Consider the following 17,507-nt stretch of genomic DNA (forward strand, 5'->3'; position numbering starts at 1 on the left):
ACATGTATTTTTCATCAATATTTATGAGTCTCTTCTTTTGCATTAATTTGATTAGTATTTATTTTTGTAATCAGCCTGACCTAAGCCTTTATAAAAGTTATATGGGATTAACACATGCTTTTATATCACTTGACACTGTTTATCCTGTGAAACTGCAAGTAGGTTAGATATAATTACTAATTATGATTATAATAAAGAGTAAGATTATTAATTTAGTGTTAATATTTGAGTGGGCCCTGGGCTCCTCTGTAGTGAAAAAAAACGGGCCCCGAGGTCAAAAAGGGGAAAGGAGAACTGCACTTTTTGGGGAATTTTGCATCACTCATAATCCTTATGTAAGACAAGTACAAATATGTTTTTTTATGCACTCCAGTGAATAAATAGAATAGAATAGAAAGTACTTTAAATGCGGTCCAGACGCATTATTAATCATTACTTACTGTACGATGTCTGCTGTCACTGGAATGACGACTAATGGGATGTTGGTATATTCCCATTTAGATGAAGAATGACTCAACCCTTGCGATGAAAAACGTGGGTTGGAACCAAACATCTTTTTGCGCCTTTCTCACCATTTCTGGGTCTAAATTGGCTGACTTGTTGGATTATGTCCTCGTCCTTCTACTATCAAGGTGAGAGGCATTATTTATGATGTAGAATAAACTTTCACGAGCTCTGAGGTGAGAAAGCAGCTCACCAGCTCATTACGTCAATATAGCAGCACAAGCTTGTCAGTTCTCTTGCGCCGCTAAAAATAGTTTGCCTGCGTTAGAGCTTGTAATAACAATATCACTAATACTTAGTTAATATTCAGGTCAGAAAATGTAAATGGAATATTTTTGGCGATAAATGTAGATCCCTTTTAATGAGTGCCAAGCAGGGAGGTATTGGGTACCATTTTTATAGTCTTTGGTATGACTCGGCCGGGGTTTGAACTCACAACCTACCGATCTCAGGGCGGACACTCTAACCACTAGGCCACTGAGTAAAAGATCTCACCTCTGGATGGTGCCACGTCATCATCGTAGAAAAGGTCGGACAATGAAGTGCTTGTTTTGTGGGAGCTGCAGCGCATGGATCCGCTCTCACAGGAGCTGCACGATAAATACAAACATGCAAAGGGATAATCGCTTTTTTATACAGTAGACAAGGAACCATCATTTGTAACATGAACATGATTCAAAATACAGTCAGCACAAAATAGAAATGCAAATGCTGTGTATGTATACTGTAATGTACTACAGTCATGATCAAGGCTTATTCTTGAGGAGGGCCAAATTGGGATTTCAGAAGTGGGGGACACACAGCTGGCTTGCATAGAGGGGGCCTGGCTTGAAGGGGGTGTGGTTTGAAGGAATATAAATGGGAAACTGAAATAGTTCAATAATGTATTTCTATTACAAAACAATTAAATTAGCCAAATTAAATAAATAACGTTACTTTGGTTATTCAAGATTGCATTATGATTTAGTTTAATGTTTACCTTGTATTCCCTGGATGGGACCATACTTGCCAACCCTCACGATTTTTCCCGGGAGACTCCCGTATTTCAGTGCCCCTCCCGAAAATCTCCCGGGGCAACCATTCTCACGAATTTCTCCCCATTTCCACCCGGACAACAATATTGGGGGCATGCCTTAAAGGCACTGCCTTTAGCGTCCTCTACAACAGTGGTTCTCAAATGGGGGTACGCGTACCCCTGGGGGTACTTGAAGGTATGCCAAGGGGTACGTGAGATTTTTTTTTAAATATTCTAAAAATAGCAACAATTCAAAAATTCTTTATAAATATAAATAAAAACCTAGCTTTTTTCCCAAATAGTTCAAGAGAGACCACTACAAATGAGCAATATTTTGCACTGTTATACAATTTAATAAATCAGAAACTGATGACACAGTGCTGTATTTTACTTCTTTATCTCTTTTTTTTCAACCAAAAATGTTTTGCTCTGATTAGGGGGTACTTGAATTAAAAAACATTTCACAGGGGGTACATCACTGAAAAAAGGTTGAGAACCACTGCTCTACAACCTATCGTCACGTCTGCTTTTCCTCCATACAAACAGCGTGCCGGCCCAGTCACATAATATATGCGGCTTTTACACACACATAAGTGAATGCAACGCATACTTGATCAACAGCCATACAGGTCACACTGAGGGTGGCCGTATAAACAACTTTAACACTGTTACAAATATGCGCCACACTGTGAACCCACACCAAACAAGAATGACAAACACATTTCGGGAGAACATCCGCACCGTAACACAACATAAACACAACAGAACAAATACCCAGAACCCCTTGCAGCACTAACTCTTCCGGGACGCTACAATATACCTCCCCGATACTACCACCCCCCCCTCCCAAATTCGGAGGTCTCAAGGTTGGCAAGTATGGATGGGACTTGAACCATGTCAACTGGGACAAAAGACCAATATTTAAGCCATTGCACCACCAGGAACACTTTTGCTGCAATTTGCATTCTTATTCCTTCTTAGTCGACAACATGACCACTTTTGAGTGGAGCATTGGACTCCTTTTGTTTGGATTTTTTATGATTTATGTTGCCGCGTGCAGGATAACTCACTCTTATCTGGCATCTGACTGCTGATTGGTCAGCTGCTGCATGCTGTCAATCATTGTCATGTTGGCAAGAAGGCAGCCAATCAATTCCCTCTTTCCCTCTTGTTTTCATGTGGGTTTTATTTTTTGCCTTTTGGTTCGGGACCCTTTGGGACTGTGTGACAAGGGGTGGCACTTTCGAGACTTCTGTTGTGCTTTTTTGTGAACTTCTGGATCTGCCTCCCGGGAGCCTTTTGGCCATGGAGACCAGCTGCTGGGTCTCTGCCACACCAGAGTCCGTTTGGAGAGACTGGAGGAGATGCGGATGAAGAGACGGGGCTCGGAGCTAGCGCTGAGCGCCAGGACGGACAAGCTTTTCAGTGTCTTGGCTGAATGAGCATGTATCGGACACTTCAGTCTCCTTCGACGCATCCTCGCTCATCCATGCAGACTGGACACTGGCCGAGAGTAAGTGGGCTCTATTGGTTGCTTTGTTGGGTCTGCTCCTGTCCCAGCCATGCTCCCCCCCACCCCAGCAGACGATGGTGTGGAACACTGCAGAAGCCACCCCAGTGCATATGTTTTTTTTTTTTGTTTTTACTTTTGTAGCTGTATGTAGAAATGGCTGGTTGCATCAGCTCTGCTCTTTTAATGTATTTAATGTCCTCTGTGTTTTTTTTATGTTTGATGTTTCCCTCTTACACACATGCTTTTGTGTGCTATGACTATGATGTTTTTTTCTTCCCTTGGCCTCAGTCTGTACGCCCTCTCCTGGGGCCCAGGCTTAGACTGAATATTTATTTATTTATTTTATTTTATTTTCTCAGCCTCCCCCCTCCCCCAGCGTTGACCTGTTTCTCACCTTTTTTGTAAGGGGTGCCGGAAGTTGGCAGACCCGTCTGTGATCCTGTTCTGTCTCCCTGTAATGTTTGTCTGCTCTTGAATGGGATTGTGCTGAAAATCTTATTTTCCCCTTGGGGATTAATAAAGTATTTCTGATTCTGATTCTGATTGTGGGCGGTCTAAAGGGACAAATGTCATCCTGTAGCAGCCGTTTTTCACCTGGCGCCAGTGTTTGACTTGTCCATTTAATAGTGTAACATTGATTTTAGATGTTAAAAAGTGCAGGGGACATGGCAATGTCCCCTCAGTACCCTTTCCAAATTACTTTCATGATTCATGGATATAAATGGGATATAAGGGGCATCTTTAAAGTATTCACTTTTTTCACATTCTGTTTTGTTACAGCATTGTTCTAAAATGGAATTAATTCACTTTTGTCCTCACTGATAATATAATACACCATAATGACAATGTGAAGTGAAGTGAATTATATTTATATAGCGCTTTTTTCTCTAGAGACTCAAAGCGCTTTACACAGACCTATTATCTACATATTTAAGATATATTTAAACCAATGTAGGTGGCACTGGGAGCAGGTGGGTAAAGTGTCTTGCACAAGGACACAACTACAGTGACTTGGATGGCGGAAGTGGGAATCAAACCTGGAACCCGCTTGTTGTTGGCACGGCCGCTTTACAAACCGAGTCAGAGGTTTTTTTTTGTATTATTATTTTCTGTAAATTTACTAAAAATAAAAAACTTAAAAAATCACATGTACCTCAGTATTCACAGCCTTTGTTCAATACTTTATGGATGCATCTTTGGCAACAATTACAGCCTCAAGTCTTTTTGGAAACAATGCCACAATCTTGTCACACCTATCTTTGGGCAGTTTCATCCATTACTCTTTGCAGCATCTCTCAAGCTCCATCAGGTTAGATGGGAAGCATTGGTTTTCATCCAGGATGTCTCTGTACATTGCTGCATTCATCTTTGCTTCTATTATGACTGGTGTCCCAGTTCCTGACTGAAGGAGAAACACGGGCATGTCTGAATGACTCGCCTCCATATTTCCAGTGGTTAGCTCCGAGTTACGAAACCGCTTTATTGTGAAGCTTGCTGTGGCGCGTTCTTTCTGATGTCACTTCCTGTGTGGAGCGGGCTTTCTGGCGTCACTTACTCTCCGAACTTGTAAACGATCAATGAGTCAATACAAAGCTAAGAGCTGGAGATTCAAGAAATAGACGGCGCACTTACCCGTGTAAAAATGTATCCAAGGAGGGGGACCTTAAACGATGGTTTAGTGTGGCCGAAACGGGGCTTAGGCTAAATAATTATTTGTTTAAGGGATTATCCGGCTTAGTGTAGACCAGTGACGTGCGGTCACTAGAGGCAGGTGAGGCGGGGCCTCACCTGCCATCATGGAAAGAAAGAAAATGTAAAAAGAAAACAAATTAATTAAATTGTTATATGTATTCAGTGATTATACTATAAAGTTATTTTCCATTTAACTTCACCAGTTTTCGATAATTTGTATTCAAAATCGCTGAATTTTCACATTTGCCGTTCAAATACTGAGAAGAGACGGTGCGGTGATCAGCAGCCAGTTGAGGTACGTCACTCAGTTGTGCCTCACCATGGTTTGCGGACTCGGCTAACTGCTGGTCTGCTGTGCAGTGAGACCGTATTGCTATATGAACTATATTATACATTTCCATAATTTAGTTAGCTGAGGTATATAATGTTCAGTGTATTTTGTCAACAACTGTATGTGTGTAACGTATTTCTTGCGCTGAGCAATCATAAAACTGCTGCGAAGACGCACTGTGTGAGGCTCGCAGTAATCCCGCCTCCTGGTGCCGGTTAATGCACCCCAGCCACAGAATGCACCCCCCGACGGGAGCGCCACACCAACCAAAGCCCACACCCAAACCCTCCACGTGCAAGACCGAATCCACCCAAAAAAAGTCACTTAACAAGAAGCCAAAAAGTGCAAAAACAACAATGCTCGTGCCGGAGGAGCCGTGAACGACTACAGGGACACAACATTAGGTACACCTGCAGACTGCAGCACGGATTTCATATTTCATTCATTCACAACTCCTCCAACACGAACACCACTGTTCCCCTGTGAAATTTGTTCTCTGCATTTGACCCATCCCTTGATCACCCCCTGGGAGTTGAGGGGAGCAGTGGGCAGCAGCGGCGCCGCGCCCGGGAATAATTTTTGGTGATTTAACCCCCAATTCCAACCCTTGATGCTGAGTGCCAAGCAGGGAAGAATGCTGGTATGAGCTTTTAAACATAACCTGTTAACTGCTGCCAATCAAATGGTGAATAAGATACTCTTTAGGGTTCATATGTTTGTAAATCTGACTGTGATGAAGTCAGTGCCTCACCAGCCATGAACCTCACCTCACGTCACTGGTGTAGACATAGCCTAAGAAGTGGCTTCTGTCTGGCTGCTCTACCACACAGGCTTGATTGGTGGATTGCTGCATGGATAGTTGTCCTTCTGGAAAGTTCTCCTCTCTTCACAGAGGAATGCTGTAGCTCTGACAGAGTAAACATCGGGTTCTTGGTCACCTCCCTGACTAGACTAAGATGAATGCAGAAATGTACAGAGACATCCTGGATGAAAAACAACGCTTCCCATCTAACCTGATGGAGCTTGAGAGGTGCTGCAAAGAAGAATAGGCGAAACTTGTAGCATGTTATTCAAAAAGACTTGAGGCTGTAATTGCTGCCAAAATGCATCAACAAAGTATTGAACAAAGACTGTGAATACTTACGTACAAGGGATAATTTTTGTTTTGTTATTTTTAATAATTTGCTAAATTTAAAACAGTGTCATTATGGGGTATTGTTTGTAGAATTTTGAGGACAAAAATGAATGTATTCCATTTTAGAATAAGGCTGTAATATAACAAAATGTGGAAAAAGTGAACATTTTCCAGATGCACTGTATGATAGGAAGTAGATGTGTGTATACTGCATGTACCAGTACCTCACCAAACACAACATTATAGGTACGATCTAAGTAGATCCAATACAAGAGCTGTACTGAAAAAAACCTTAATTGAATAATATATGTGTGTTATTGTGGTTGTAGTGATACAGACCCACACTGCACAACACAGAGAGCTGCTTCTAATATGTTTGTCATCTGATTAAGCTTCTATATGATTCCCTTCAATACATCGCTCACTATTGGATCTAATTAGATAACATCGTGGGCAGCGAGTTTGTTCGCAATTATGACCACCGACCAGATGCTGCTTTGATCAGCGTAGACGTCATTGGGCTGGTACAGCTGTCCGTCATGCAGGCAGGTGCACTTATCCGCCGTCACACACTCTCCAGAGTCGCTGAGGTACTTGCCAGCGGGGCAGAAGCAACCCTCCTCGCACACCCTCTCCCCGCCACAGCCGGCCTCAGTTCCAGACAGCGATCGGCACGTGCGGTCACACAGACTTCCACAGACCTCGTACACCTGGTCTCTGGTACACCGCATTTCTGAGGAATTGAAATCGGTGTGTGGTGGTTTTTCCAATTGAAGTTGCTCGATTAAATGGGAGGGTTACCACAGAGTGATGGAGAACGCCAGCGGAGCAGCACCCCTTTGGCGGCGCATGCGGCTGCATAGGAGGCCAGAGCGGAGCACAGACCCTCCTCACCATCCACACTTGAGCAAACATCGTAACGACAGAACCGCTGGAAGGGAGCCGGGTTGACCAGGAAGTGGCAAGGGCTGAACACGTCTGACATTATCATCGAGCACCCTTCTTCTGCAAAACGCACTAAAAAAAAGGTCAGAGCAGCACGGAGGTTAGTCATTTAGCAGGGCTATTCAACTACATAATGAAGAGGGCCGCAGTTTCAAGAGCCCAAGGGCTCAGGGGCCGGACATCGAAGTTTGAATGTTTTGTCAGAAAGTGCCTCCACAGGTTATATTCCTTTGAGACTTAGTTTACTTAATTACAAAGTAAACACATCGGCTTTCACGCTGCACTGTCAATAAATTAATAATTCTGCCCGTGCTACTCGATTCCAGCGTGTGCAGCTCGACAGATAGTTAACAGCATGAAGAAACAGAAGCTATGGAAGTTTTGTTGATTGATGCTCTGTCATTTGAATTTTTTTCCTTCCTCAGTTTTATTTCTTTACACTTCTTTCTTTATTTATGTTTGTAAGACTGAAAATGTAAACACAAAATAAACATTAGAAAAGTATAACGTCGATAGTGTATTTTACATAAAGAATGTCCATTGTGTATTTTACATAAATAATGTCCAATGTGTATTTTACATAAATAATGGCCAGTGTGTATTTTACATAAATAATGATCATTGTGTATTTTACGTAAACAAAATGTAAGGTTTAGTGTTAATACATTCACACAATAAACTACATATGTTTACCCATATAGAAATCAAACATCTACAGTGTCAAAGTCAAGGCCCCCGGGATGATATTTGATTAGTACTAGAACCGGCCCGCAGGCCACAGCCGCCTGCTGCTGTCTTGCACGCACAAATACTCCATCAGTGTTGGCGCTAGGAACTCCATCAAGTCATGAAAATGGGGTCCCACAGTAAATTTCTGGGGTCCCACTTTTTTGTAACCGTTTTGAAAACATATGATAAGTGTATGCATTATCCTGTTATATCTCACATTCTATATTGTGTTTTGGAAAAAGGTTGTCATAAACGTTACTTAATTTATTTTTTTTAAATTATACAAAAGAAAACACATTTTTATGCATATGTAAATTCATTCAGTTGTAAACATTCATTCACTTTCTTCTTTCCTTCATGGATCTAAACTTTACCGCTGCCAGTATTTTTTTCTATATTTTTATTGTAATATTTTAAGCATGTGTTTGTTCTATTTTTGGCCAAAGTAAGACAAAGAAAACAATCTAAAGTTGTCTTTATTTTTCATTTAAATGCCATGATTTTATTAGTCCGGCGTGTGCACAGATTTTCCTCCATGCGGCCCCTGAGCTAAAATTAGTTTGACACCCCTGGTCTACAGCAAACATTGCACACGTGTGTGGCTCAACACAATTAAATCTAAGGTGTTTATCGCCCTCTGTTGGTCAGAATCAGCGCTACATATGTTAAAAGAGCTTTGATCGCCAGAGTTTAACAGCCAAAAAAAAATTCATATTTTGTTGTCCGAGCGCCGTTAAAAGTCCAATTTTCACCATTTTTTTTCAGGGTTGATAGTGCCATCTTCTTCTACTCACGCCACCGCTGCTTTATTGTTACACATATGCTTTGCTATTGACCCCTGTGGGGTGGTGGGAGTACTTCATATATGAGCAACCCTATTTTCCCTATTTTGAATGGTTTTATCAAGCCTAATTGAGTGTGGTTCGGTGGGCCAAATTCAAAGCTTTGGTGGGCCAGATGTGGCCCGCGGGCCGCCAGTTGAATAGGTTTGTCATACAGTGTGTGTCATATAGCGTGTGTTGCTGAGTCAGCGTGGGTGTGTATGCACCTCTCTTGGGGTTGATGGCACAGGGATCAGCCTGGGGTTTGTGGGTGGACTTGCAGTCGCCGTTGATCCTCCAGGACTGAGCAAACGTCTGAGGGACCGCCTCGACCAGTCCAGACTCGGATAAGAAGTCATCTCCTTGGTTACCGTTGTAGTTACCGCAGAGGCCACAAGTCCGACCCGCCCATTGTGGTCCCAGCTGGGAAAGATGGATGTAATTTCGATACAATGATGTATTTCAACCAAAAGTGCAAAGATGGACTTAAGTACCTTTAAAAGCACACGACCCCTCCCGTCCCAGTCAAGGCGAAAGTCCTTTCCAAACTTGAGAAGAACAGATGACTGCACGGATCTCTGGATATGCAAGCGACCTGGAAATTGCAGTTTGATATTTTTAAAATTGTTATTAATTTATCAAATATTCATAACGTTCTAATTTTTTTTTAAAAATAATTTTAATTGTATTTATTTGAATTTATTAGTATTTTTTTCAACTGATTAGAATTTTTGGGCATGAATAATATAGCCTTCCAAGGATGTTGCCACTATATTCTGGTGGTCCACATATTAATGATGTTATATAAAAGTTGGAAGGCATGGTTGCATTCCCTACACAAAAGGATGAACGACTGCAGTGTATTTCTCTAACTCGTGGAGATTAAAAAAAAAAAAAAAGCATTAAAGGGGAACATTATCACAATTTCAAAAGGGTTAAAACCATTAAAAATCAGTTCCCAGTGGCTTATTATATTTTTCGAATTTTTTTTCAAAATTTTACCCATCACGCAATATCCCTAAAAAAACCTTCAAAGTGCCTGATTTTAACCATCGTTATATACACCCGTCCATTTTCCTGTGACGTCACATAGTGATGCCAATACAAACAAACATGGCGGATAGAACAGCAAGGTATAGCGACATTAGCTCGGATTCAGACTCGGATTTCAGCGGCTTAAGCGATTCAACAGATTACGAATGTATTGAAACGGATGGTTGTAGTGTGGAGGCAGGTAGCGAAAACGAAATTGAAGAAGAAACTGAAACTATTGAGCCATATCGGTTTGAACCATATGCTAGCGAAACCGACGAAAACGACACGACAGCCAGCGACACGGGAGAAAGCGAGGACAAATTCGGCGATCGCCTTCTATCCAACGATTGGTATGTGTTTGTTTGGCATTAAAGGAAACTAACAACTATGAACTAGGTTTACAGCATATGAAATACATTTGGCAACAACATGCACTTTGAGAGTGCAGACAGCCCATTTCAGGCGCGCTAAGAACATATATTTTTCCACGATTTCAGCACTCAGGTTAACCATACCTAAATAGACACAAAATACTGCATTACACAAGACTACCCGAATGTACTCGAATGATTGAAAAAAATAAATGTTTTTAAGCTAAATTATTGGTAAACACAGTTTATGTATAATAATTTACGTAAAACGGCGAGTAACGAATAAAGTTTTCATCAATTAATATATTCTGTAGATATACCCTCATCCGCTCTCTTTTCCTGAAAGCTGATCTGTCCAGTTTTGGAGTTGATGTCAGCATCTGCTTTGAGTGTCGCAGGATATCCACACATTCTTGCCATCTTTGTCGTAGCATAGCTTTCGTCGGTAAAGTGTGCGGAACAAACGACTGACCATTTCGTCGGCTTTCCCCACACCCTCGTATTTTGAACAAATTACGTCCAATTTCTTGCCACTTTCGCATCTTTGGGCCACTGGTGCAACTTGAATCCGTCCCTGTTCGTGTTGTTACACCCTCCGAAAACACACCGACGAAAGTGAGAAAATGGCGGATTGCTTCCCGATGTGACGTCACGTTGTGACGTCATCGCTCCGAGAGCGAATAATAGAAAGGCGTTTAATTCGCCAAAATTCCCCCATTTAGAGTTCGGAAATCGGTTAAAAAAATATATGGTCTTTTTTCTGCAACATCAAGGTATATATTGACGATTACATAGGTCTGGTGATAATGTTCCCCTTTAACACTTTATGGCTCCTGTTAGGGGATTTTTTTCCACCATTGAGAAAAATACAAGGCCTTAGAAGTTACCAGTTTTGGTCTTGGTTCTGCTTGAAGGAGACAATAACAATGATCTCCCTCTGTTTCTTAACTATGGGCATACACACACACATTATATTCTCTAGTTTTATTGGTGTTAGGATGTACAAGGTGCGGAGAGTGAGAGTAGACAAGAATGTGTGTGCGTTCAGCCCACACGCCAAGTGAACTTTCAGTTTCGATCCCCGCCAAGGCGATGCAGCAAAGTGGACAAAAGCATGTGAGGAGGGCGACTATACTAGAGGCTGCTCCGGACTTTAGACTGCTCACCCGTCTCTCCAGCGCTGGTATTGCTATTGTTTGTACTTACTGTGTCATATAAAATTAATTGTTAGTCTTCAATTCTAGTCACCTTTATTTAGACAGCCTTGGAACTAAAGAATGTGGGACTTTTCCCAATACCTTTATTCCCCCAAAATATATATATTAGTCAAATCTAAGTGTTTTGTTACAAGTACAGTCCAGCGTGCCAGTCATTTTAGGTGACAAAAGGCAGACTTTACCCACCAGAATAGCTTACCATGGTGCATTGGGGTCTGGATGTCCATGCCGTTGACAGAAACCACTCCTCCGTGCTTCAACTTCACTGTCATGTCCTCAAGTGCGGGCAGGCTGAGGGTCACAGAGCGCGTGCACACAGCATCCTGATCGTCTGCACACTGAAAGACAACACCAGCAGTCCGACAACAAGCTGTCAAATACCACAAAGAGACAGAAAGTGACAAAAAATGCTGAGTTAATACCCTGCCAAAGATTGTATGTCGGTGCTTGGGTTTCATATTTTGCTGGTCTGACGGGTTTATATAATGTGGTGTACAGTAAAAATGATTTGGATCTGCAGAGGCTGAGACAGGACAAGCTGAAACATATTGCGTGTTGTCTTTTGTGATTGAAATGCCTCCGTTACCTGAACATTTTCAATAATGACAGAAAACTCCTGCTCTGCGCAGTCTCGGGCCAGCAGGTACTGACACAGGCCCGTGAAGGTGAAGAACTTGTTGTCGAAGGTCTTGAAGTGGGACTGACCCACCACCAGGCACTCACCTGTAAGAGCAGAAAAAAAGGCACGTGGGTGCATGAGAAACCTTTAAAAAAACATACATGACTATCTACTTGGGAGGAGAAAAATGAACTCCTGTTATGATGCAGTGCAGTTCTACACCACAGTAAACTCAAACCACTATGATGAACACTATGGCTGTCTTCGACAACACATTTTTATAGTCAAATCTGATTTGTTAGATTTTGCAAGTCGTTGACATTGAGTCGAATCAATGATTTTTTTTAAAGAAAAGTAAACATATTGTGATGATATGTAGTAGTGTATACTGACTTGGGATTTATATCGTTAGGATTTTATTGATGTCCGTTTTGATTGGTGTAAATAAAGAAGTCAAAAAATTCATTTTTTATTATTATTAGTACAAGAGGTTGTACACCACCAACATCATGTAACATCTCACAGCAGGGAAGTCTTTTATCAGCACCTGTTTTTTTACGTCTTGAACAAGTCAACTATGTGTGCAGTGCAATAAAGCGCACAGATTCATCGGTGTTTCTATTCATTACAATTACACTCAGCTGGAATAATATTTCATTATGGCTTTCATGTGCAAAGCACAGACCTTTACCAATATACAGTACAGGTCAAAAAGTTTGGACACACCTTTTTATTCAATGCGTTTTCTTTATTTTCATGACTATTTACATTGTAGATTGTCACTGAAGGCATCAAAACTATGAATGAACACACGTGGAGTTATGTACTTAACAAAAAAAGGTGAAATAGCTGAAAACATGTTTTATATTCTAGTTTCTTCACCCTTTGCTCTGATTACTGCTTTGCACACTCTTGGCATTCTCTTGATGAGCTTCGAGAGGTAGTCACCTGAAATGGTTTCACTTTATAGGTGTTATAGTTTTGATGCCTTCAATGACAATCTACAACGTAAATAGTCATGAAAATAAAGAAAATGCATTGAAAGGAGAAGGGGTGTCCAAACTTTTGGCCTGTACTGTATATCATATCAAATCATATCATGTAAGTCAATACACTCAAATAGCGTGCATTTAAGCAAGGTGTGTTTTGATGCCACACAAACGCGGCGCGGTGGAGTGATGTCAGACGGCGACTAGAGACCGGTCAGCGGTTGTTATCTAGCTTCAGAACAACTTTCTGAATTTGTACTTAAATTTCTAAATTTTTGGAGTATATTAAAACTGGTGTGTGGACTACTGGATTGCTAGGAGGATGGTTGATAAAATGCGATAGTGGCAGCCGTGAGTAAAGCACGTTCATTTCAAACTGTTACTAACTCTTATTAGCGTGCGTGACTTTGTGGAGGAAATATTGTTGCGTTACAAACTTTTGTGTGGTGTTGCTTCCCTATTTGTGATTATTCCAAGCTGATTATCAGATCCTACCCTTGTCTTTTTTTTAGCAGCGCCATGTCATAATTACCACGGTCAGTTGGTTTACTTCTAGACCTCCACCCCAGATCCCACCTCACTCCTACCCACTTCTCCAAAGTGGGCTGGCTCAGGGTGGAGGACAGATTAAAACAACTTGCACTGAGCCTAGTCTATAAAATCCGCTACACCTCCCTGATACCGAAGTACATGTCAAACTACTTCCTTAAGGTAAATGACCGCCATAACCACAACACCAGGGGGAGCTCCACTAACCACGTTAAACCCAGATTCCGATCTAACAAAGGTCTTAACTCATTCTCTTTCTAAGCCACATCAATGTGGAATGCGCTCCCAACAGGTATAAAAGAAAGTGCATCTCTATCCTCCTTCAAAACCGCAATAAAAGTTAACCTCCAGGCAACTTCAACCCTAAACTAACACCCTCCCCGGATTGTTAATAATCAAATACTTTTTCTTATGCCTTCTGATCTCTCTCTCTCTCTCTCTCTCTTTCTCTCTTTCTCTCTCTCTCTGCCCACTACTTGCTGTCCATATCCTACCAAGTCAGACCTACCGGTACACTGTTCCAATATCCATTTCTCTGTTCTCAATTGTTGATGACTGATGATAACAACCAAACCTAACCCCCCCTCCCCCTCCCCCCTCCACACCCCGGATTGTAAATAATGTAAATAATTCAATGTGATTATCTTGTGTGATGACTGTATTATGTTGATAGTATATATCTGATAGTATATATCTGTATCATGAATCAATTAAAGTGGACCCCGACTTAAACAAGTTGAAAAACTTATTCGGGTGTTACCATTTAGTGGTCAATTGTACGGAATATGTACTTCACTGTGCAACCTACTAATAAACGTCTCAATCAATCAATCAATGGTTTAAAAAAAATAAAAAATTATAGCTGTATAATTTTTCCAGAATCTTAATGGTCTTCCTTGTCCAACCCAATTGGGAATTGGTACCAAAAAATACAGATACTCGGTATACATCCCTAATACAGACTAGTCACTACGTGTTTGTAACGCCACATGAATGTGTTCGAGGATTTATACATGTGAGTGTTCCAAAGTTAAAGATATTTATAAAAGGAATACAGTCTTAAATTAAAGTGAACAAAACAAATACCTAATTTGCCTATTTGTGAGGTCTGTGAGGTTCTCGGCTCAACGTTTCCGTATGTGAGCCAGCGGAAGTATTATTACTAGGGCTGTACACATAAACACTTGTGATTAATAAAAAAAATAATGAGTGATCATATTTGAGGCTAAGGCTTAACCCGGAAGACACGTGCATTGTTACACGGTCTGTGATCGCGATGAGAGGCAGCCAATTTTGTTTCAAAACAGAACTTTAGATAAAACAGGTAAATTATGGTATAGTAACGACAAACGTTCTTATCATTGGTGCACCTCAAGTTTAAAATACCATCTTAAAGCGAAACACGTACTCGAGGATGGTGCCGAGAGCTACATCGACAATAAGCAGAGGACCACAAAACTAGGTTGGCAAAGTTTACCTGTGTCAATGTTGTCAACAAAGGTACCACCGATAAGGTGGACAGCCAGTGGATGTAAAACACCTACAGTAACATCTGTGAGGACCAAGTCCTGCATGAAAGATGTCATTCATATCACCACAGCTGAACCGTCGTACACAGTGACGTGCAGTCACTAGAGGCAGGTGAGGCAGGGCCTCACCTGTCATCATGGAAAGAAATTTTTTTTTAAAAGAAAACATTTTTATTAAATTGTTATATGTATCCAGTGATCATACTATATAGTTATTTTCCATTTAACTTCACCAGTTTTAGATTATTTTTATTTAAAATCGCTGAATTTTCATATTTGCCGTTCAAATACTGAGAAGAGACGGTGCGGTGAACAGCAGCCAGTTGAGGCACGTCACTCATTTGTGCCTCACCATGGATTGCGCAATGACTCGGCTAACTGCTGGCCTGCTGTGCAGTGAGACTGTATTGCTATATGAACTATATTATACATTTCCATAGTTTAGTTAGCTGAGGTATATAATGTACAGTGTATTTTGTCAACAACTGTATGTGTGTAACGTATTTCTTGTGCTGAGCGATCATAAAACGGCTGCAAAAGACGCACTCGCTGAGGCTCCAGTAATCCCGCCTCCTGCACCCCCGCTGTAGATTGCACCCCCTGACGGGAGTGTTATATCAACTAAAGCCCACACTTAAACTTTCCACGTGCAAGATTGAATCTATTTAAAAAACGTATTTCATAAGAAGCCAAAAAGTGCAAAAACAATAATGTTCGTGTTGGAGGAGTTGTGAATGACTGCAGGGCCACAACATTAGGTACACCTGCAGACTGCAGGTGTACCTAATTCACAACTCCTCCAACACGAACATTATTGTTTTTGCATTTTTTGGCTTCTTATTAAATAACTTTTGTAACCTATTTTTATGGGCTTTCCTCTTTGTGATGTTAAGTTCCTGTTATGCGCTGTTATACAGTATATGCCTTGAGCTCTTATTTTGAAGGCGCCAAGAGCGGAAGTGATGACATGTTGTAGTGGAGCGGAGGTTTTTGAAAGAAGGTAAATAAAGTGGTCTTCGTGTAAACTGGAGCCTCCGTGTTTGTTATTTTGTAGTTTCATACAGTATAGGCGACATTTAAAAACCCTCGGTTACACTTTTTTAAATAGATTCAATCTTGCACGTGGAAAGTTTAAGTGAGGGCTTTAGTTGATATAACACCCCTGTCAGGAGGTGCATTAATCCAGCACAACAGCGGCGAATGGACTTAATTTATAACTTAGTAAAGGTAAGACCATAATAACGTTTTTTTTTATTAAATGTGCTTTTTTGTGTGCTACAGTTTGTATGTGTAAAGTTAAAGTTAAGTTAAAGTACCAATGATTGTCACACACACACTAGGTGTAATGAAATTTGTCCTCTGCATTTGACCCATCCCTTGATCACCCCCTGGGAGGTGAGGAGAGCAGTGGGCAGCAGCGGCGCCGCGCCCGGGAATAATTTTTGGTGATTTAACCCCCAATTCCAAGCCTTGATGCTGAGTGCCAAGCAGAGAAGAATGCTAGTATGAGCTTTTAAACATAACCCGTTAACTGCTGCCAATCAAATGGTGAATAAGATACTCTTTAGGGTTCATATGTTTGTAAATCTGACTGTGATGAAGTCAGTGCCTCACCAGTCATGAACCTCACCGCATGTCACTGGTCGTACAATACCTTGGAGAGGCACAACTACAGCAAGGATAAAGCAACTGTACTACACAAACAAGCGCATCAAGTTGCAACTACTGAATGTGAATTTATTTTGCTTACTGGAGAACATTGGACATGAGTAAGTAACAACAACGAGCTGGGGTCTTGTAAAAAAATCAGCACTGTTTTTGAAAAAGGTAAACAAACTTGTATTGTTAAACAACTGGTCAAACTCAAGAAGAGTAAATGCAGATTCAAACGGTGCACAAGGTAACGTTGTTTATGAGTGCCTTTACTACATCATTAACTGTACCTTGTTTACAAAATTAATGCAAAGACTTTCAAAATGTGCACTTCAATTTTACTATACTTACTATCACCAAGTGTTGAGCAAATCAATGACTTGCACTTCAGTAAAACATTTAAAAAAACGATCCTGTATGACTACAAAATTGTATTTGTATCCAAATATTGAGGTATTTTCTTAAGCAAAGCAAGCAAATAATAACCTGTGATTCGTGATGAAACCGTAATCATGAATAATTACAGTTTAAGAGGTTAATCTGATTAAAAAATGTATTCACTTGACAGCCCTAATTACTACCTTTGCAAAAGGAGAGCCACGCCTCCAGTGCGAGGCGGTGTGGAATCGGATGGCCAGAGGCGTGGGATGCACAGCGAGCTATGTGTCTGACAACGCAGCGTCCCGAGAAGTCTCGATTGGTCTCCCATGTAAACGTCCTCCCAACACTAATAGTAAAACATTATTGTGTGTAACAAATAGACTTTAGCGAGTTAGAGATGAGGAAGGTCAAAACACGGCCAGCTGATTTTAACACGTCACACCAAAAGAGGCAACGGTTTTGAGGAAGCTGAAATTGAC

General features: G+C 41.1%; 1 protein-coding gene across 1 annotated transcript in view; it reads right to left on the reverse strand.

The window, feature by feature from the left end:
- Positions 1-17,507, reverse strand: part of vwf (von Willebrand factor) — a 100,462-nt gene that overhangs the window by 64,173 nt on the left and 18,782 nt on the right. Inside the window, exons 11-17 of the mRNA XM_061925024.2 lie at positions 11,895-12,031; positions 11,508-11,646; positions 9,180-9,280; positions 8,913-9,108; positions 6,992-7,207; positions 6,677-6,923; positions 1,000-1,094 (exon numbers count right to left, since the gene is read on the reverse strand). Coding sequence (XP_061781008.2) covers positions 1,000-1,094; positions 6,677-6,923; positions 6,992-7,207; positions 8,913-9,108; positions 9,180-9,280; positions 11,508-11,646; positions 11,895-12,031 — 1,131 coding nt within the window. The remainder of the gene's footprint in view (positions 1-999; positions 1,095-6,676; positions 6,924-6,991; positions 7,208-8,912; positions 9,109-9,179; positions 9,281-11,507; positions 11,647-11,894; positions 12,032-17,507) is intronic.

Source organism: Nerophis lumbriciformis, linkage group LG29, assembly GCF_033978685.3.
Source record: "Nerophis lumbriciformis linkage group LG29, RoL_Nlum_v2.1, whole genome shotgun sequence".
Lineage (NCBI taxonomy): Eukaryota > Metazoa > Chordata > Actinopteri > Syngnathiformes > Syngnathidae > Nerophis > Nerophis lumbriciformis.